The sequence below is a fragment of the Drosophila willistoni genome, unplaced genomic scaffold (genome assembly GCF_018902025.1).
Source record: "Drosophila willistoni isolate 14030-0811.24 unplaced genomic scaffold, UCI_dwil_1.1 Seg567, whole genome shotgun sequence".
Taxonomy (NCBI): Eukaryota; Metazoa; Arthropoda; class Insecta; order Diptera; family Drosophilidae; genus Drosophila; species Drosophila willistoni.
Genome location: NW_025814488.1, coordinates 87,163 through 108,810, shown reverse-complemented (window position 1 = coordinate 108,810; position 21,648 = coordinate 87,163). Strand labels below are relative to the sequence as shown.

Sequence of the window (21,648 nt, the reverse complement as noted above, 5' to 3'; positions counted from 1 at the left end):
CAAAACAGCAGAAACAACTAAATTTTGGCAAGTGACTGAGAGCTAGACTCTGGTTTGAAAAGTGTTGAGTAAACGAAGGCGTGGTGGTAGTCTAGACTCTGTATCTCTTTCTTTGATATAGGATGCGTATCACCTGGAATTATGATTGTGACACATGGCTGAAACATCATCCAGGCATAATGCAACCGCTAGTATTATCGTAGAGAGTATGTATACAAGTCAGTCCAGTTTTCTTATTTCTTATAGTATAGCCCATAGCACCTGAATTGTGAGTGGTCAGGACATTGGTGAAAACATTAGTGGTTTAATCAGCCAACCCCAAATCATAATTGGCATAACAATAGACTATATTACAACAGGTAACAAATCCCTTTTTATACCATACACTCATAGGGTGGAATGGTATATTAAAGTCGCCAAAATGTACATATGTAACAGGCAGAAGGAAGCTTCTCCGACCCCACGAAGTATCTATATTCTTGATCAGGATCAACAACCGAGTCGATCTAGCCATGTCCGTCTGTCCGTCCGTCCGTCCGTCCGTCTGTATGAACACGCAGATCTCGGAGACTATAAGAGCTAGAGCCACCAAATTTGGTATGCAGTCTCGTGTAGTTGTACACTTATCGAGTTTATTTTAAATTTTTGCCACGCACCCTTCCGCCCCCGGAATTTACAAAAAACAGATTTTCTTAAAAACTATGTAAGCTACCGACATTAAATTTGGTATGTAAGCTAGCTTAATAGACGCGCAGATATTGAATATTTAAAAATTTTGCCACGCCCCCGAAAATTAAACAAAACTGATTTTCTCGAAAACTAACCATACACTCATAGGGTGGAAAGTCACCAAATTTAGTATGTATATTGGCTTAGTATGCGCGCAGAATACATATATTTTAATATGTTGCCACGCCCACTTCCGCCTCCATAATTTAGAAAAAACCGTTTGGCTCTTGCAATTTTTTGACCATCGCGATCAAATTTGGCAGACTAATAAATCTTATCTATTTCTATCAAACTACCAAATTTGATTGAAATGGGACTAGAAACATGCAAAATATACGTATAAACGTATTTTGCTACGTCATCCATAAGGGCAGAATTGGCCGTTGGCTAGTGGCGGCGCTAGAGTGCTCGTGTGTTTGTGGAGTAAAATATAGCATATGGTATGAGGCATGTTAAAACAATTTAATAGACATATATTTGGTTTTCGAAATTTTAAATATTTGTTTCACCTGGTGTATGGTATACCCAAGTCGGCGAGACGACTTACTTACTTCATTTTTTTTTAGAGAATGGAACTATGGAATTTAGAGGCAAGAGACCCCAACCCAACCGCTTGAAAGAACAAGACTACCAATTTATGAGTGTACCTATGAAAATTTCGATTTCCCGTTACTAAGCAAAAAAAAAAATAGTAACAGAACGCAGATCTTAAGAGTAGTCCCTATTGATAAAAATCAATTATTACTCCCGAATTCACTTAGAGTAACCCGAAAAGAAAAATTATTTATAAATTGATTTCAAAAAAAAAAAAAGGAAATTTAATAACATTTGATTGATTTGAAAACGCTATCAAATATTTAAAATGCCATTAACACATAGTGATAAAGATTGCGAGATCCTCATCACAAGTGTGTAGCATTTGTTCACAATTGATCTCAGACTTACACGAGAGGGCAACAACCAAGTGTATGCACTCATTCCATAGAAATTGTATAATTACTTATTTTTCGACAAATCAAGAATGTCCGGTATGCAAGTCTTTATGCCACCTTAGAGATGTACAAGTTAGAACTAAGTTATCAACCAGTCAAAAACAAGGATCAGTTGCTAAAGTTCATAATACACGACAGCAGGCGCAAGCACACCTTTTATCTGGTCCAGAACAGTCGGCAATACCTGATGACACTAGTCCGCAAAATACGGTGATGAACTCATCAGAAGAGGTAGAAACTCTACGAACTGCGAAACGACAAGGAAGACCACCTAAGCGAAGAAAACAACGTGCTCAACCAGAGAATTTTGGGAGACATCAGGCAAGAGTCAACGCAGCATCGAGTATTGTTTGAAAGAATAGAGAATCTTATAAATCAGAAGTTTGAGAGTTTGCAGACAAATGAAGCAGCAGCCAGCATGCAAGAATTAAATACGCAGGCTAGAGCACAATCTTCACCCAGAAATTCAGCGATTTCTACATCAAGTTTCAGGAGCGAAAAGGTTACACAGATTATCCAGAGTTGGGGTATAAAGTCCGACGGATCACAGAAAGGCAGTACCGTTCAAGAATTCTTGTACAGAGTGCGTGCATTAACTATGGATAGTTTAGATGGAGACTTTTCAGTAGTCTGTAAGAATCTACATATTCTCCTAACTGGAAAAGTTCGAGATTGATATTGGAGATACCGTAAAGAAATTACTCAAGTAGAATGTACAGAGTTTTGTGACAAACTCAAAGACAATATCGTGATAATAAGAATGATGATTTAATTTTCGAAGAAATAAGAAGCAGGAAACAAAAGATTGGAGAATCATTTGATAATTTTTATGAAGATGTAATATCCATTGTTAGTTGGCTTTCGGTTCCATTAGAAGAGGATAGACTAGTGCAGCACTTGCAGCGTAACCTCATACCGGAAGTGCGTGGAGCATTGTTATATATATCAGTTGTTTCGGTGTCACATCTACGACAGCTAGTACAAAGAAGAGAAAATCTATTGGGAGAGACACTAATCAATAGATGGATTAAGAGTATCCACGCGGAATGCTTGGCCTCCTTGATCTGTTCGCGGTTGGTTGGGCATTTGGTGTGCGCTTCTATTGATGGAGCATATAATGACCAGGTGATCGCTACCAGTGTAAAAATCACAAAGTTTCCAGATTGAGTGAGGGAAAAGACAGGCACTTGTGAATGTAACGTCGATTACAGAGCCGCATCCTGCCCTACTAAACGTATGCTTGGATCCAGTGTTTAGCACAGCAATATCGAGGATCGCCCAGGATTCGAGAAGCGCTCTACCCCTAGCATTAGATGAACTGCTGCCCCATTCTTCAGACCAAGCGTTAAAATCACCTGCGATTATAACATTTTGCTTTGAACTTGCATCAGCGGCGATGGAGTCAATTATTCTCTCGAATTCCGTGAGTCTCAGGCTGGGGGCTAGATAGCAACTATAGTACCACATATCCCCGATTTTCGTGCGAACGTAGCCAAGGGACGAATAAATCGACTCCATAGGCGGTACGTTTTGTCCGCATACCAAATGGCAGCTTTTTTAGACGAGTCCACTACCCACAGTGGGCCATCGCCTGTTTTATACGGCTCGCTCAAAATCGCTATATCGGCGTCTACTTCACGCGCTGTTTGCGCCAACAGATCCTGTGCCACTGCACAGTGGTTGAGGTTTAGTTGAATAAACTTCATCCCGGTTTGTTTGTTAGTTGGGCGCCAGATCTTGTCAACGGGCAGTCTTTACTGCCGGAAAAATGCTTCCTGTCGGTGCGGTTTGCTTCGACGCAGTTATAACAATTTGGATCGTTTCACAAGCCGCAGCCACATGTCCAAAATTGAGACATTTGTAGCATCTCCGCTGAGCCACTCTTTCCCTGATGTGGCAGCTGAACCAGCCCACTACCAGTGTTCTCTTCTTCACAAGAAAGGCCGCAGCTGTCTGTGGCAGACATACAACTGCCATTTGGGTCTCGTTGAAGGTTGGTCGCAGCGTCTTCACTGTGATGGCGCTTCCCAATATACCCGTTGCCTTTGTAATGGCCGTAATGATGTCAGTTTCCGTTACCAGGCAATCTAGCTTCCGCAGTTCGATGTATGACAAGTCAGTGACAGTTCGAACTTTAGCGTTCATGCCCAATACGTTGCATATCTCCTGGGGATGGCCCATGAGTACCCACAGTATCGCCCTCAAAAGCATTAGCGCTTGTGGGTGCACTACCGCCTAACATGGCCGCATACGTGGGCCTAGACTGCCCGCTGCCTCGCTTTCTTTTGGGTGGAGTATTTCTCTGTCCGGCTAGCTCCTCTCTCGGGCGCTTTGGACTGTCGGAGTGTGCTACCGAGTTCTCAATACGCTTGGCTTTGGTTGCCGGCCATGTGGCCTGCGTGGCCACATCCACTGTGGTGTTTTTTACGCATTCTCCGCCAAGAACTAAATGGCAGATCGCTGTTTGCAGCTCTATCATGCGCCTTATGTCGTGCATCGTGTTTTGATTCACATGCCGAACCTGCGGTTTGCCGTCATTCTTCTTCTTAAAAGTGTTCTCCAGTTGGCGTAGGAGATTGCCCAAGTCGTCAAGCTCCGGAATGCGCGATAGTACAACCGGGCTTAGTACCGGCGTCGCACTCGCATGACTATCAGACGGTGGTAACGGTGGCCTGACCGGCGAAGCCACTGGCGACCGCGTCATCCTACTGCTCTTTCTAAACGCCATCTCTTCGCCCCCTGATCAGTGGCCACACCATCCCAGCGGGCTTGATCCATCGACGCAGTCGTTTTGTCCATTTCCCTATGTTGTTTCAAAGTTAAATTTGAATTTAAATTTAAAAATGCAACGGCAAGGGAACGGCGCGTAGGCGCCACCTGGCGAATGCAGCCTTGGGCCCAAATCACATTTGCGTTGTCCAACACTGGTCGCTCAGCTGATCAGTGGCGCTTTGAGGGGCAACTCTACAAGTTTATTTCGCTGCCACAAGTGAACGTGCGTCCAGAACGGAGTGGATTCCGGATAACAGAGAGAATGGGAGAGATCTACGCACCAATACTATGACGAAGGCGGCGGCTGGAGACAAAAGGCGCCAAGTTCCCCCCCTCGAGCGCCAACGAGAACGAAGCTGGCTTGAAAAGTCCCAAAGCCCTCGCGATAGTGGCACAGCTGTTGGCCAGGTGCCGCCGATTGGGGTGAGTAGTGTGGCACGCCGAGTCCCACTCCTGAATTAAGAATACTTTAATTATAGGCACTGACCCGACAAACTTTCGGAGCACTTGGAAAAAACACAACTTCAACTTCACTGTCCTGTCTCTTTAATGTGTAATGTATGTGTGTATGGGTGTGTGTGTGTGTGTGTACTCAGTTTATATCTTTGCTTTGCCTTGCCCTGATGATGAGTTGCTGAGGCATTTGGTATTAGTCAAATGCAATAACCAAATGCAGACTTTATGTTTTTGTATTCTTTTACAACAGAGTATATTGGCTTAAACAAAAACTTTATGATTTTGACATGGAATTACTATAAGCCAAGGTCAATTAATTTGTTTAAGGACACAAAACTAGTCTCTATTTCGTGTCTTATTTCAGATTTAGATCAGGTTTGAAACCCTTTTTTAACTTGGTTGACGCTGATCTTTTGATTATATAACTAAAACCACAATTTTGCCGTGAAATTCATTCTTATTAATTGATACATAACGGATTGCTAACAATTTGTCTTTACTCGTTTACAGAAATTCCTTTTTGGGAGCAGAAAACAACAAATATCAAAATTTATTTGCAAAAGAGTTATTTGTCAAATGCCTTATAACTGATTGCCAGTTGTCGGCTAGCTTTTCACTTTTTAAATGTACCATCCCCTAACATGTCCATATTGTCCATATTATCCATATTATAAATAATATGGCATTATAATATTATTATATTAAGCATTATAAATAATGCTTTACCCCTACGAAATGACTGTGGAAATAGACAAACAACTAAGGGAGTGGCCAATAATTTGCTATGCTTGCTTTTTATTTGCACATGTTAAAATATTATTTACACATTTATGACTTCTTTGTTTAATACTAATTTTTCCCCTTTAAGCCGAAATAGACAAATTGATGGCAAATAGTTTTTGCTCTTTATACAAAAGAAAATTATTATTTTTTTTTAATTTTATGATTTTTGTTTTGGAGTGACAGTTTGGTGTGAATATTTTTGTATTACATACTTCGAAAAGGGTAAGGTGTATTTTGTAACAGTTTAAGAAGGGCAAAAACAAACGCTTACACCTGACTATAAAGGAAAATGTTGAGGTATTCGGTTTTTTTTTTTCAAATGTTTCTTTACGAAAGCAATATTTCCCCTTAAGCTTTGGATTGAGTCCCCTATAAGACCCAATATAGTTAAAACCACCGATAAATTAAAAGTTATCTAAATGTGACGATAGAGCAGCATTCATTATTTCACAGATGTTTAAGCCGTTCTTAGCTTATGTCGTTTAATCGGCTATTTCCAGTCACATTTTCTTAAACACTTTCTGTTATATTTCTCTAGTCATTTCTTTCATAGGAGACTATCAAAAGTCTGAAAAAATATTTAACAGCTTTATGGACTTTTTGTCGATATAGTTCAGAGTATATTCAGAGGTCGCCGTCCAGCAGCTCAGGCCCCAGTGCTCTCTCGATTACTTATCCATTGATAGATTTACCACTAATATCGTTATGGGTATTATTATAAGCACGAAGAAGTTTCCTGCTGCTTTTTCAAAATATTAAGTCTATTTTTAAAGCTTCTATTAGTAAAACTATATTCCATGAAAAATTGTTATAAAATTTTCAAAACCCAAAATCAAGACTACTTTTGCTAAAACTCATGAATTGATAAAGCTGCCAGAAATGCACACGACTATGCAAAAGAAAATGAACATGCATTGAGTTAAGTTCCGGTCATTTAATGTCCCTAACTTGGTTTCTCTGTTCTACCGTTTACCTTTAAGCATTGCCCGTTTTGCTTAACTTTTAATTACCAACTCAAATTACACGGCCCAGACACAAAAAACAAACGAGAACAGTTGTTTGGCTTATACTTGGCAAGAGGAAAGAGGACTAGTCCTAGTCCTGGAATCCAGACCCAGAGTCATCGTAAACCACAAACACTAAACTTCAACCGTCTCGGACCATCGTTTGCTTCACATTTCATTACAATGCCATTGTATTCAAATCCTATTATAGAACATACAGAACATGGCAAATGGAAGGGTGGCCCACGAAACGAACGGAAAGAATAGAGAGAAATTTCTTTTGGTGCTTGCAGCACGTTTCCACTTTCGCACTTGGTAAACATAAGTTCGCCACGCACAGACCAAGCCAACGAAGCAACTTAAACTACCACCCGTCCGCCACTCTCCATAAAATAATTACCAGCACCCAAGCTGAAACAGGAGCTGCTATTTCATTCAGTGCGACTGGAGTGGGTCCTTGGGGAAGTGTAAGGCCCCACACATACAGAAAATGATAAGGCAACAACGAGAAAGGATAACGACTGCATCAGCTTGGCATGTCGGCTAGAACATATTTGAAAATAATGAAAAAATAAACTACTTAACTATAGTCAATGGAATATAATTTTTTGTAAAAAATGGTCAATGAATTTTTGCGTCAAAAATAAAATAGAAGATACACCTCCAGCGGCCAAATTCAAATGACATGAATATTTGCTAGATATCTAACGGCATTCATCATCAAATCAAAGCCAAAATAACAGCTAAACTCTATTTATCCTAGAATTTCATTTAATAGCTTAAAACGGAAATTATTTTGAGTGGTGGCGAACTGGTTTTATTATCCCGTTTCGGTTAAGCTTTATTAAACGTTAACGGTTATATTTTAGATTTTAATTAAATTTTTTTAACCCAACTAAGTGATTTAACTGAATGACGTTTTCTCGTCATTGACTAATTGTTATTAGTTAGCTAGTTATCGTTTTGTGACTGCCTTTCCTTGTCTCTTGTACATCACTTGCCACATCGTCCCAGAAGATATGACAATTTCTACGAGTACAGAATCCTTTAGTGCTATAAAAGAGCTATAAAAAAGGATGGAATAGTTTCCTACATAATACCCTATGCATATTTAGGCATTTAGAAAGTAACAGAGTTATTGCTGTTTATATTTCAAAAATTATATGTTTATTGTGACTTTTTAAATTCTGTCATTAGTTACACGTATGTTGTAGTGAGAGTTTTTCTTTTGTTTTTATACAAATTCAAAACATTTTGCTTAGTATTCTCGACCTGTGTTTAGTGCCAAGTTACTTCGTCCTCCTCCTACACCTTTTTTCAGTCCAAACGTAATAAATAACTAACAGACTAATACAAAAGAGAAAGACAAAAGAAAATCGCGGGGAAATGCCAACGACAAGAATGGGTCATCGGAATATCTGTTGTGATGGCTGTCAAAGACATAACTTCCATGGGAGGCGCTTTAAGTGTTTGCGCTGTTTGCAAGAACAAGACATGGATCTCTTGAATATGCAGTCGCAGTGGCAACAGACGTCGCAGCAGTCGTCACAACAGTGTTATACAACAGCTTCACGAATTGAGCCGTCATCTTCCTGACTTACTTCCAAATATGGAAATGACTGAAGAGGAATTTATGAACACCGATTTTGGGGCAATAGCCGCCGCCCTATAGAGATTATAGTACTCCTCGACCAGTCAATCGCGATGAGGCCCCAATAATTCCAGTAATTCCATTACCTATCTTAGGACTCCAACTGAAGTACCATGTTGTCCTGATGCTGATCGCTATTTGCAATGGATCAATAAAGAAGAAGAACGTAATCAACACTCCGATGATCCCTCGAAAATGCAATCTTTAATGATGTCCTTCAATACAGATAAACAGGATGATTCACCCTCTAACGCGATGTCGTTGATGTCTTTGCCGTGGACCAGAATCTGGAAGGTTTCAAAAATCAATCAAGTCCGAGAAATCGAAGGGGTCGTCATTGATGAGAGTAAAGTCGAAAAAGCGAAAAAATATACTCACCATGATCGTTATGAGAATAAGGAGGAGGATATCGATTAAAAAAAGGAGAAGCATTTCGCATAATTATCTCTCACGCAGATCGGCTTTGTTACGCGTTTTATTTTATATAGTCATACCCAAAGAATTATTTTGTTTTTTTTAGTATTTGGTTGAAGTTAATTTTTTGAGACAAAATTCGTATAAATTATATTGTGAAAATCCACTTCAAGTTTATTTTATTTACCATTTTATAAAGGGGACTTTGTATTTGTATTGAAAAATTAGAGAGAGGATAGAATATAGTCGTGTCAATCATTTTGCGCATAAGTTGCACTTAAGTAATAACTATATTATAAAAATTCCCCGTTTCTTATCAACGCTTAGTATGTAAGTCTCATCATTAGAATCGACACGGGGTTCAATGTCAAATTCATATTAATCAGATTTTATAATAAAGTTGGACAATATTTTTGTGCAATTGTAAAAAATTTCAAATTTTATTAATCTTTGTTTTGGGTCCACATAATTGTACACTCCAGTTTTTATTAAACTTTAATATTTGTGAAAACCAACTATAGCTCCCACTTTTCCCTCACTAGTTACTCCGCCCTTGGTATCGAAAGCAAGACCCATACCTAATGTCTGAAGTCCTCCACTAAAGCCGGCACCGATTCTCTTCATCCAATCGACATCGCCATCTGCCCCGATTCAGTGCCTGGCTGGTTGACTTGGATAGTAAACTGGTCCATAATTGTTGGCATACATTGGCGGATAGACGGGTAGTTGGCCAGGATATTGGTTAGGATATTGGCTGGGATATTAGCTGGGATATTGGCTTGGAAATTGGCTTGGTCCCTGGCTGAGACCATGGCCAGAATATTGGCCTTGACTGTGGATACCATTTCCGATCTCGTTACTTTTGTTGTCCTCTTGACACCGATCACAGTCGTGTTCATTGCTGCCGCTTGGCTGGGGCCGAGCCGCTACCAGCACTAATAAAGCCACGAAAATTATCTACAAATTAACAAATTGTTACAAATGGCTTAAAATTTGATGACACATTACAAATCAGAATTAAACTTATAACATATGTATATATTTTCAGTTAATAAATTAAAACACTTATTACGCATTTATTTTCGGTTTAAATTACCAGGGTTTTCATTTTAAAATTTTGATGTAGTGTTCCCGTCTGAAGTCTATTTTAGTTACTAATTTGCTTTTGCCCGCCTCTGCTCTGCTTTTATAGAATACTATAAAACTCAATTCAAGATTTCTATAGCAATGACAGTGAGTGCTTTATCTCTTTGTGTGTGTGCGTGTATATGTATGAGTTCACATTTGTAAATATGTATACCATACTTTTAGCCCAAATTAATCATACACTGGCTTCTGTTACAGTTTTATTTAGGCCGTTCAACATTTTACATATTTAATTCAAAACCTTTTTAGAAATAGCAGAAGTAGTTGATATAATCAATTTATCCTAAGAAAATATAATTCTGGGCCAGTAAATTTTGTTTTTCGAATTTTTTGTGCGTTTAACGACATTAAATAATCTAAAATTATTATTTTTCTTAAACTACGACAAATGCTAAATTACTCGACGAAGTTTTTTTCGATACAAAACTTTATATTCAAGGCTTTCATGACTGTTCAATTAGGCAGCCAAGTAACAAAAGAAATTTGACAATAACCTGGCCCTTGAAATAACGAAGAAACAGTATACTTTTTATGTTAGATTTCCATTTATTTTCTTGCTTGAAAAAGATTTTTTAAAGTAGTTACCATATTTTCTAACTATTATTGTTTAAAGTATCTTTCAATAAATTTCTGAGTTTTGTATGCTTGATTATTAGTTGACGTTAGGCGACCATTAATTGAATGGTCACCGTGATTAGTTAAAGTTAAATCTAGTTGAGCTTGAAACGCTTAATTAAGTGCATATTTTATCCATCAATTGGGTTCTATTTTCTACTGAAAATTTTGACTTGCTCGCTAAAAATCCATTTGTATTACGTATACTTAAAAATTTTGCATTCATCCGAGTTCTTTGCTAGACACTGGCGCAAACAAGACAAAGGATACAAACAAATCGCAAAACATTAACAACGATTCCCTACCATTTCATTGCCAAAATGGCAGACCATAGATTGGGTAAATCCGCCACAAAGCTGTTGAGCTTTTTCTTTTTACATTTTAAGTGGAAAAACGATTTTAATTAGCTCACTCAACTCAGTTGAGTTTCCTTTTCTTGCCATCAAAAGATTTATGCAAACGCATCAGCTGTGTGGAAATTATTTCGATGAGATTGTCGTTCCCTTCCCACACACAAACAATGAGCTTATACAATTTACCACTAACATTATGACCATGGAATTAGACCAGTCAAAATGAAGGAATTGCGCTACAAGCGTCTTCATCAATCTCTGACTGAGATTTACACATTAAATTATTTGTACAACGAAACTACGTTTAATTAATTTATAAATTTCCTTTTATTCTAGATTGCAATTGTTTAAGATTTAATCAGCTAAGGCAGAGGTTTTTGAAAATGAACATTTTAGTAATGGAATGGATGCTCTACCATCCATAACCGCCGCCAAAGCCACCGCCAAATCCACCGCCAAATCCTTCCTGCTGCTGCTGTTGTTGACCGCCAAAGCCACCGCCGTAGCCACCACTAAATTCTTGCTGCTGTTGTTGCATTTGGTCAAAACCTCCGCCATATCCTCCTCCCATTTCCTGCTGCTGACCAAATCCACCGCCATAGCCTCCGAATCCCCACTGTGGCTTGGAAAGCGTCATGGCAAAGACCGCAAAGAAAATTATCTAATAAAGACAAAATATTGAAAATCTTTTTCAAACTCTAAAATTTCTCCATTACTTACCATCAATTTCATATTTTGTTTGTTGTCTATCTGTTTCTTGGTCGGTCTTCAATCGATCACTTGGTTTTTGCAACTGCTGAAGATTTCTAAGCCAGTCATGTTCTTATATACTCACAAAGATCTATAATCGTTTACCTGTTTTAGGTAGTTAACTAAATCAATTCTTCAGGTAACTCCTGACAGATGTTGGTAATAAAAGTGTTCATTATTATTACCTGAATTGTATGTGGTACCTGAAAAATTATTATGAGTTTTAAGAATTTATTTTAGAGGATTAACAAATGGATTATGAACATGACAAATATTACTAATGTTTCAGAAAAATGAAAAATGGTTACATACTTAACATCTGCATCTGTACGTTAACTTTAAACTCTATCAATTTTTAAAGCATAAGCAAAGTATATCTTAGAATTTAAAAGAAAAATTGACAGGAAGGACGAAAGTTTGAAGTTTTACTATGAACGTCTTGTCGTTTTCCATAGATTCTGTGCCAAACGAAAATCAAAAAATTAATTTCCTTTAGGTTCTTGTTGTTGTTAACAAACTAAATTTTTAAGAATTATTCGAAACCACTTAGAAGCGTTACAACCTATTTTGTTTCATTTGTTTTTGGAAAATATTGTTGAAACATTTATGTTAACTGTTTAAAAATAAATTGTTCACAATATTATTGCAATATTTATATGTATGATTGCGGGATGGAACCCGCCTTTTTATGTACATCCGAAGCGTACATAAATTTAATAAGGTCGGTGTTGGTGTCAAAACATTCCAGAGAACTTTTGCAAAGCTTGTAAAGCTAGATATGTGGATTGAATATCGATCGTGTTAAATTCAATAATAAAACCAGAGGGCCGGGGCTAACTTCGACCGCGTCAAAGTTTGTATACCCTTGCAATTTTTTTGGTAACTCTTTCCTTACCTATAGCCATCAAAGTGGAAAAACGTTTAAGCTAAAAAGGCTAATGTTTCCGAAAGAACGGCCTACATAGGAAATAACGAAGGTATTGATCAAAGTCACTGTTTTCCACCGATTGTTCCTATGGGAGCTATATGATATAGTTACCCGATCCTTATCAAATTCAGCACAGTCATTAACAGATATATGAAACTAACAAATGTTTAATTTGAAAGCAATCGCGTCAAAAGTAACGAAGTTATTGACAAAAGTCACTGTTTTCGAAAGATCGTTCCTATGGGAGCTATATGATATAGTAACCCGATCTTGATCAAATTTGGCGTAGTTGTTTATATGTGTAATTAACTCACCAATATTAAATTTCACGACAATAGCTCAGAAAATAACGAAGTTATTAAGAAAAGTCACTGTTCGTGACTTTGCCATTTGTATGGGAGCTATATGATATAGTGATCCGATCCGGCTGAATCCGAGATATACAACGCCTGCAGTATATACAAGCCTACATGCAAAATTTCAGCTCTGTAGCTTTAACGGTCTAGGAGGAGTTTGCGTTGATCCAGACGGACGGACGGACATGGCTATTTGAACTCGTCTCGTCGTGCTGATCAAGAATATATATACTTTATATGGTCGGAGATGCTTCCTTCTATGCGTTGCACACTTTTGACCAAAATTAATATACCCTTTTTGCAAGGGTATAATGAAGATGAATTGTTTTAATTTTTCTTTATTTTCGTCAACTTTTTACCAACCACCGAAACCACCACCAAATCCTCCCTGTTGTTGTTGTTGTTGATCTCCTCCTCCGAAACCACCAAATCCTCCCTGTTGCTGTTGTTGCTGTTGATCTCCTCCTCCGAAACCACCGAAACCACCAAATCCTTCTTGTTGTTGTTGTTGTTGTTCTCCCCCCCGAAACCACCTCCAAATCCTCTTTGCTGTTGATGTTGTTCTTGGTCACCGCCACCGAAGCCCCATTGTGGGTTAGCAAAGGCCATGTCGAAAAGCGCAACCAGAACAATCCAATTTACAAAATAAAAATTGATTAGTAATAGGAACTCAAAAAAAAAAGAATTATTTTCTTTCGCATTATCCTTGCAAGTCCTGCGATAACTTACCAATAGTTTCATTTTGAATAAAAATTTTCCGATACGCTAAAATTTGAGGAACATAACACCGCTTTTATACCCATAACTTATCAGAGATTTGACTTACATTTCGTCACAGACGTTTTGGGTTAACCCCCAGACAAAAGGCCAGACAAAAGGCGGACGATTATCAACAATTTGTAATCATCTTTCGAAATATTCCTTTATTTCTAAATTACCCCACGCACTCAAAAATCACGCGCAAGATTAGTCAAATTTTCATATTGTTTTTTCAATGTTTGACCAGTGGCTATGTGTTTCAACATAGCAAGACATGTGTGTGGATTACTGATAAACATTTACATAGACATTTATGTAGGGGAGAGGGCCCAGTTGTGACTCAGGCCCAGTTGTGACATTCTCAAATATTTTTGAAATGCGGTATTGAATGACAGTTTGAGCCCTGTAAATCATGTTTGTTAGACGTTCTGCAGTTTTTGGACAGACCCCAACGTTAATAATCGTATTGTATATACGCGTACCAAACATCGTTTTGAAGATCGTGCGAAAAAGTTGTTTTCCATTTTTTTCAAAGTACCAAAATTTTGTGAAATCAACAGTGAAAAGGTGAGTGCAATGCATCAAAGTATTGTATTTGCCGTATATTTTGTGATTCTATAAAAATTTATGTGATTATGTAGTGTATATAAAAAATATAGATATAAACTTTAAACTATAAAAAGGCCCGGTTATGACTTAGCTGGGGTGCCCAGTTATGTCCCATTTTTTTTTGCACTCGGATTATGTAAAATTGTCAAATTCCAACATTTTTGTTGTTGTTTAACAACAAGGAAAGGAAATTTACATATTGAGACCAGTTTGTCCAAGAATATTCTGGAAGATCTCCATCGGGAATGTTCATTCGAAGTGCGCTAATATGCAAGCAAGTTATTTCACTTGCAAAAACTGCGAAAGTCACATGGACGACGAGGGCTTAAAATCGTTCTCATTTATGGCCATTTTCTTTTGGGTTTTTCATTGTTTTTGGCTTTGAAGCCCTTCATAATAAGTAAACCATTAAATCACAACAATTCGTGTGACATTCCTTTCATATTTTCTTATTTTCAGTGAATTTCTTAAGTTGAGTCATAACTGGGCCACTTTTTTTTAAAGTTAAAAAAAGTTATCCAAATTAAATCTGTTTCAAAATTTTTGAGTAACTCAAATAAACATACATTCTTTGGAAAAAAGTTGCGTTTGGTTAATATTTAAATGTTAAATTTCTTAATTTTTCATTTTCCCGAACTGAAGAAAAAATTTCGAGGTTTTTCAAAACCCGGGTCATAACTGGGCCCTCTCCCCTACATAAATGTACTTTTAGGTACTAAGGCATATGCCAGTTTATCGCTTAGAATAATTGTGGGACGAAATCTTGTTATTAGTCGCTCTGCGAATAGAACTAAAAGAACTCGATGTGGTCCTAGAATATTTGTATACACACGGCAGAGATAAGCTCCATAAACTAGCATCTGAATGCCATCAGTCGAAACCTTGACATTTCGATACTTTACATCACATTATAGAACTTTGCAACTGAAATTCGAGGTGGTCATTTAGATAACTTCTAGCAAATTATAATTTTTCATGTAAAGAATTGCCATCAGGGAGCTAATATGCTATGTTAGTATGGTTGTGCTCTCTAGATATGCATATTTTTGTATTTCTGGATACTTAAGCGATCTTCTCCAAACAAAGCTGATAATCGTATACATCTTTATAAATTATTTTGCAGCGCCTTTTGTAGCAGCTGAAATTTGAAATGAGGCATCAATCATAAAGGAATAGATTTGGATTTTCATTGAGATTGTACCAGTAGTAGGTAAACAATTTGAAAGGTCAACGAAATAATGCCCAGTCGGAAATTCGTTGTAGAAGTAATCGCTTATGTGTGCCTTTTTTTGTAATCAGAAGTGATTCAAGCATCATATACTTACATATTTCGCGATTTTATTGTATGTGCCCAGCCATTTTCATAAAGGCATGGATTATTTAATCGTTTTGATTGAAAACTATATATAGGGTTATGTAATGGGGTAACGTTAAAATGCCAAAATTTTAAAATCGTCGAAGCAAACAATGCATAATAGAAAAAAATGTCGATTTTTTGGCATTAATGGATATTACTTTGGTCTCTCATTGGCAATTTTCTTTTCAATTTTTTTTTTTATTTTTACGGAAATTTAGTTTTTTCTCCATAGTGCATTGTTATACTTCAGACATCACAAAAAAAATACTTTTAATTCAAAGAAATGTTATATTCATTAACTATAAGTGATTTAACGTAGTATTTTGCTAAAAATGTAACTAAGATCTTATTATTTATGCAACTATTCGTCTGAGTCATCTAGGATTATGGAATGACTCATCTAAATTAATATAATGATTGTGTACTACCGTTACGAATCAGTCATACTTAAGATCACTGTGATTTATTTTACAGTTTTTGGATGACAAGACATTTAAATTTTGATTCAACTGTGTCAAATTCGTTTTGCCACTACTGTTAAATTTAAGTAAATCAGCCAAAAAAAGGCTTTGAAAAATATGTTTACGAAATGAATTCCCATTTTGTCTTATCGCTTGGTTATATTTAGTGGAATATAAACAAAATAGCGTAAGAAAAGTGAACAGTTCCAGTTCCAGTTCAAGTTGAAGGTTAAGAATGATTAATCAAAAAAATTAATTTTTTTTTTTGTCATTTCATTCAAATGAATTGGACTACACAAATAAATTGAGCTTGAGCTAAACAGTTGAGAGATAAGTAAGAAATAAAATATTGTTTGTTATAATCGAGTCTAGAACGATTTTGCTATAAAAAGCCTCACATTTCTAAGCGAACAGTTAGAATTCGTTCTGCATTCAAAAAAATCATTACAAACAATATGAAATTCTTCGTAAGTTGTATTAATTAAATTAATTAAACTTTACCCATTTCAAATGTTTATTATATAAAAAATTACTTCAGATTGCTGTAATCTTCGCTCTAGTTGCCGTTGCAATGGCTGCCGGCTATGGCCAGCAGGGTGGACACGGCCAGCAAGGATTCGGCCAAGGTGGACACGGCCAGCAAGGGTTCGGCCAGGGTGGACATGGCCAGCAAGGATTCGGCCAGGGTGGACACGGCCAGCAAGGTTTCGGCCAGGGTGGACACGGCCAGCAAGGATTCGGTCAGCAAGGATTCAGGGCGGACGTCACGGCTACTAGACCATTTAAATAAATACAAATTTTAACAAAATTTAGTTTACCCTCTTTATTGACAATTTGAAATAGGTCAACCAAAACATAGTTATTATATAAAAACATGAGTTTCGGGTCGGAATCGTTATTACTTTTTCGATTCTAAATCTACTCTAACCATGCCCAGCAGAACGAGATAGTTTTCGTGGCTTTTTTGGCTTAATTTTGGCTCTCCTTTCAAAAGTAATATTAATGAAGATCTTTCACTTTGAGTCTAGAGTGCGGGAAACAATTGGAAAAGCCACCGAAAAGTACATATACCATATGTCAATCAGAAATTGGAAAAACCATTTATTAGACATAATTGCATGCACATAGAGTTCTGTATATAACATTCAATGCATTAGTGCCCAGAATTTATTATTTGCCTGTACTTTTTGCGATAAGTCACCATTTATAAGGGCCTGTGGGCCCTAATGAAACGCTATCAGCGAAATATTTTCTCTTCTTTGTTGTGTTTTTCGGGGTAAGTGTGTATGCTACTCTCTTTTGGTCTTTCTTCGGCTATAAATATGCTGAGTTTTGTGAAATCGAAGTTCGTATATGGTAAGCTGAAAGTAAAATTAAAAATTTAAAAAAAAAAAAAAAAAACAGTAAAGTAATAAAGAAATTTTTCAAAAATTTCTCAACTATTTACAGTTTGTTCTATTCGTGTTGATGGCGTCTATTCTTGCCTTGACCAGTGGAGCTGCTCAAGGAAGACCCAACGGCTATGGCCGACAGCAACATGGACACCATGGGCATGGTGTCAGCTATTCCGGTCATCATCAGAGCTATAAGGGCAATCATGGTTATCATGGAAGAAGAGCCATGGTCATCATGGACATCACTAGATTTAATAATTGAAACGCAATCTATATACAAAACATAATGAAAGCATTTAGAAAAACAAATAAAAAAATCTTAAGATTAAATACTATCAGTTTGAAACAAACAAATTCTGAATCCTATTAGAAGGTTGTTGTAAGTCCCCGGGGGGACAAAATCATAGATTGTTCTTCTCTTATCAGCCACTCCCCGATCAAGGTCCAAAATATGGCAAACATGTTTGCCAACTTTAAGACTTACTTTCATATTTCTGTTAGTTTTCATTTCTCTATATAGAGAGAGAATTAGTTCTCTCTCCCTCGTCTTTTTAAGCATTAAGTAATTTAGATCTGATATTATTAAAATCAAATTTTCTTTCAACTGACACACTTTCTCTTCTTTTCCTAGCTCATTTCTCATTTTATTTAAAATTTCTTGAATCAGTTAAACATATAATTTTATGGAAAATGTATGAAAAATTATGTATGTACAAGTAAAACAATACACAAAACATTTAATGCGATGTTTTGAAGCTGTAATTTTGCAATGCCTAATTGCCACAAAACCAAAGAACATGAATAAAACTATGATATTAAAATCCAATATGGAAAAACTCGATGGAAAAACCTTCCGTTTTTTCGGGTTTTGACTAGATCATCTCTATCATACAGTAATAACATATGATTTTGAAAAAAAAGATTCAATATGAATAACTAGACTTGGATTCGCGTTTTTATTGTCTTACATACTAACTCATTTAATGTTGTTCGACTAACTTTTACGTCATCGCACAAAACTCAACTTAAAGTAGATTTTTAAATTCATTCATTTCGTTTTTAACATTATCTCAAATGGATTTTTCTGTCATTGATGCAGCTTTCTAAAGTCAATCAAGAATAAAAATGTTAGAACTATCGTGGACAAATAAGGAATAATCGATTATGGTTTGGCGATAGTTTAACAGTTGAGTCCAATCCAGTGTCTCTTAGATGATCTAGTTCTGAGAATAAAAAAAAAAATATTTTAAATAATTGAAAAAAAATGTTTACATAAATGTCACCAACAAGCGAATTCCTTAAATTATTGTTTGTATTTGATTCATTGCATTAAATAAAATGGTTTTGTTTTACACTTTTAATATAAAATTGTAATTTTTTTTTAGGTTGATTTTAATTAGCTTTAACAAAGACTTCATAAATGCCGATAATAGATCATTTATTTTGGAGCATTTAAAAATTGATTCATACACGAATATTATTTTATTAAACCTTATCAAAACGTATTTGACTTAGGCAGATTTTAAAGAAAAAGGCTTATGACAACGTTTAGTGTTTCAGAAATGTAAATTTATAAGAGTATTTAAGCACACGCATATACGCAGACAATATACATAGCTCTATGTTTGGTACTGAGTCTCATGTATTTACTGATTCCACAGTCATTATTATTTCTTTTGAGCTCTGCTTATCAAATTTTCTACACATCAATTGTGAATTGTGTTTTGCTGGCCTCATTAGACGGCACAAAAGGTAAATCGGCTGTAGAGTTGCTGGCGTGGCATAAAAATTAAAATGATATACAACTTGAGAGGAGTAACTCCCACGCACACACGCACCCACTGACATATACACTCACTCACATACACACACCTTCATGGATGGAATAAAACGATGGCAACGAGGCATTCGCCTGGAATTGTTGCTGGCAGCATTTAAGTAAAATGAATTGCTTGCAATCTATTTTTGTTGCTTATCATATAAATTGCACTCTCTCCTGCAAGTCATTATTTGGCACATTTGCGCTCAATGACTGCACATTGTTTCTACGCCACGCCCCATTAGAGGGCGTCGCTCTCTCACTCTCTCTTTGAGTGTGTGTGTGTATGTATGTGTGTGTGAGTGGCGAAAGAGTGACAAACCGGAAGTATCCAGATTGAAGAAAACCAAAGGAGATGCAGTTCGACTTGGCCTTTTGCACTTGGTTGCATTTTTGACCCACGTTTGCAAGGTGTTGATAATACCTCAAGAAAATCAAGTCGATTTTAGGATACCCTTTAATAACTATTTAAATATTAATATTTAAAATAATTTAAATTGATGTTATAAACTATATTTGGCAAAAGAATTTTTTTACAGTTTTAGAAGGACATATTATTAAATTTATTGAATTTTGCACTCCAAGAAATATAGCAACTTTAATATACCCAATTAAAGTGCAGGGAAATGTAGGAGAAATAGTGTGTATAAATATTTGCGTGTGTGTGTGGAAACTTGAAAATGCCACTTAACCATTTGCAGTTCTCTTATTTTCCCACACAAATAAATTTTCGATTTAATTTTCTTTCGTTTTTGCAAGACTCCGTGACCGAAATAAAATTTACTACAAGAACTACAAGGGACTTTCATATGTTATTTCATTGACTAAACGGCAAATGATATCAAATCGAAGAGTTTATGCTAAATATTGTAGTTGGACTTAAAAAATATATTTTCGAATTATTTTGTGTAAAAGTGTGCAACATTTTTGAGCCTTGGAAAGGTTAAAGCCCCATAGTAACTCTGAAAGAAGACTAAAAATTATAAATAATATAAATATAATTAAATAGGAGGTAAAACATAAGATTTTGTTATTATGCCTTAGTTTTTTATTTCGAAAAAATATTTATTAAACCCAATTCCATTTACTTTTTGGACTGTTTTACTTCCTGGTACAAGAGATAAGTCAAGTCCCAAAAACATTAAAAAATATATTCTGAAAACGTTACATTTGTCGTTGTCTTATCAATTGCAAAATGACCAAATACAAATTTCTCCCTCAAACAAAAAAAAAACAAATTCAAACAAAACAAAATAGAATTTCAATATGTCTGACCTTGAATAACCCTTACTTAGATTATGACAAGTGTTTTGTGCGTTTTGGTCGGGTATAAAAGACGTGGAATGGTGTCTGATTCTTCAGTTACAAACTAAAAACGACAAAATGAAATTCTTGGTGAGTGTGGACAGAGTAGTGCCTATTGAGTAGAGTGTACATTAATTTTATTTAATTAAGATTGTTCTGGTTGCCTTCATTGCCTTGGCGGCTGCATTTCCGCATGAACATGGACATGGCCACCATCACCAAGGAGGATATGGTGGTCAAGGCAGATTTGGTGGTCCAGGAGGCTATGGTGGTCAAGGAGGATTTTTTTGGTCAAGGGGGCTATGGTGGTGGTCAAGGAGGATTTTGTGGTGGATTTGGAGGCCAAGGAGGACACGGTCATGGACATGGATATGGAGGTGGCACGGGTGGATTCAATGGAGGACATCAAGGAGGATTTGGTCCTGGCAGCGGACACCAATATAACAATGGCGTTAGAAATTGGTAAAGAAGTTTCATTCTAAAAATATTTTATAAATAGAAGCCAAAAATTTTTGAGAAAAACGTAAATTTGTAGACTTGTTTGAATTAAATTTAAGGGGGGTTTCTACCTTGTGTTATAAAAAATTTCGATTTTTTTTATTGCCTTTTTGGATAGGTATATGTTTCAAGAATACTGTGTAAAAATTTCAAAAATTATGAAAGTTGTCGGCCGTTAAGTTCAGTGGTGTCAAGCGCTCTATGCCGGAGCGCATATTTTAAAACGTATTTTTCTCAAAACTACATTTTTGGAGCTCATGGAAGTCCTACAGGGCGCAAAAATTAACCAATCGCTATGAAATTTTTTACACATGTTCTTTAGGATATTGTTCAGCTCTGGTAGTAGAATTGGCCAAAAATATTGAAAATTGTTAATTTAAGCAATTGTTTAGTAAAGAAAATAGGCAAAAAAAAAATAAATTTCTTCTAAAAAAGCTCATAACTTTTTTCATTTTCATTTTCGGGTTCAGACTTCATTTGCGAACGGTAGGACTTCC

At 36.3% G+C, this 21,648-nt stretch overlaps 1 protein-coding gene and 1 long non-coding RNA gene across 2 annotated transcripts; one reads left to right on the top strand and one right to left on the bottom strand.

Moving 5' to 3' along the window:
* Positions 1 to 7,887: 7,887 nt before the first annotated feature.
* LOC124461616 lies at positions 7,888 to 8,967 on the top strand. Its single transcript, XR_006955157.1, has 2 exons — positions 7,888 to 8,553; positions 8,614 to 8,967. It is a non-coding gene; the product is annotated as an uncharacterized LOC124461616 (long non-coding RNA).
* A 2,360-nt stretch (positions 8,968 to 11,327) lies between these two features.
* On the bottom strand, positions 11,328 to 13,558 carry LOC124461613 (cold shock protein 2-like). The gene is made up of 2 exons (XM_047013127.1): positions 13,313 to 13,558; positions 11,328 to 11,576 (listed from the first exon to the last, which is right to left on the bottom strand). Exons 1-2 carry the CDS (start codon positions 13,556 to 13,558, stop codon positions 11,328 to 11,330), a joined length of 495 nt encoding a protein of 164 aa, XP_046869083.1.
* Between the last annotated feature and the right edge of the window lie 8,090 nt (positions 13,559 to 21,648).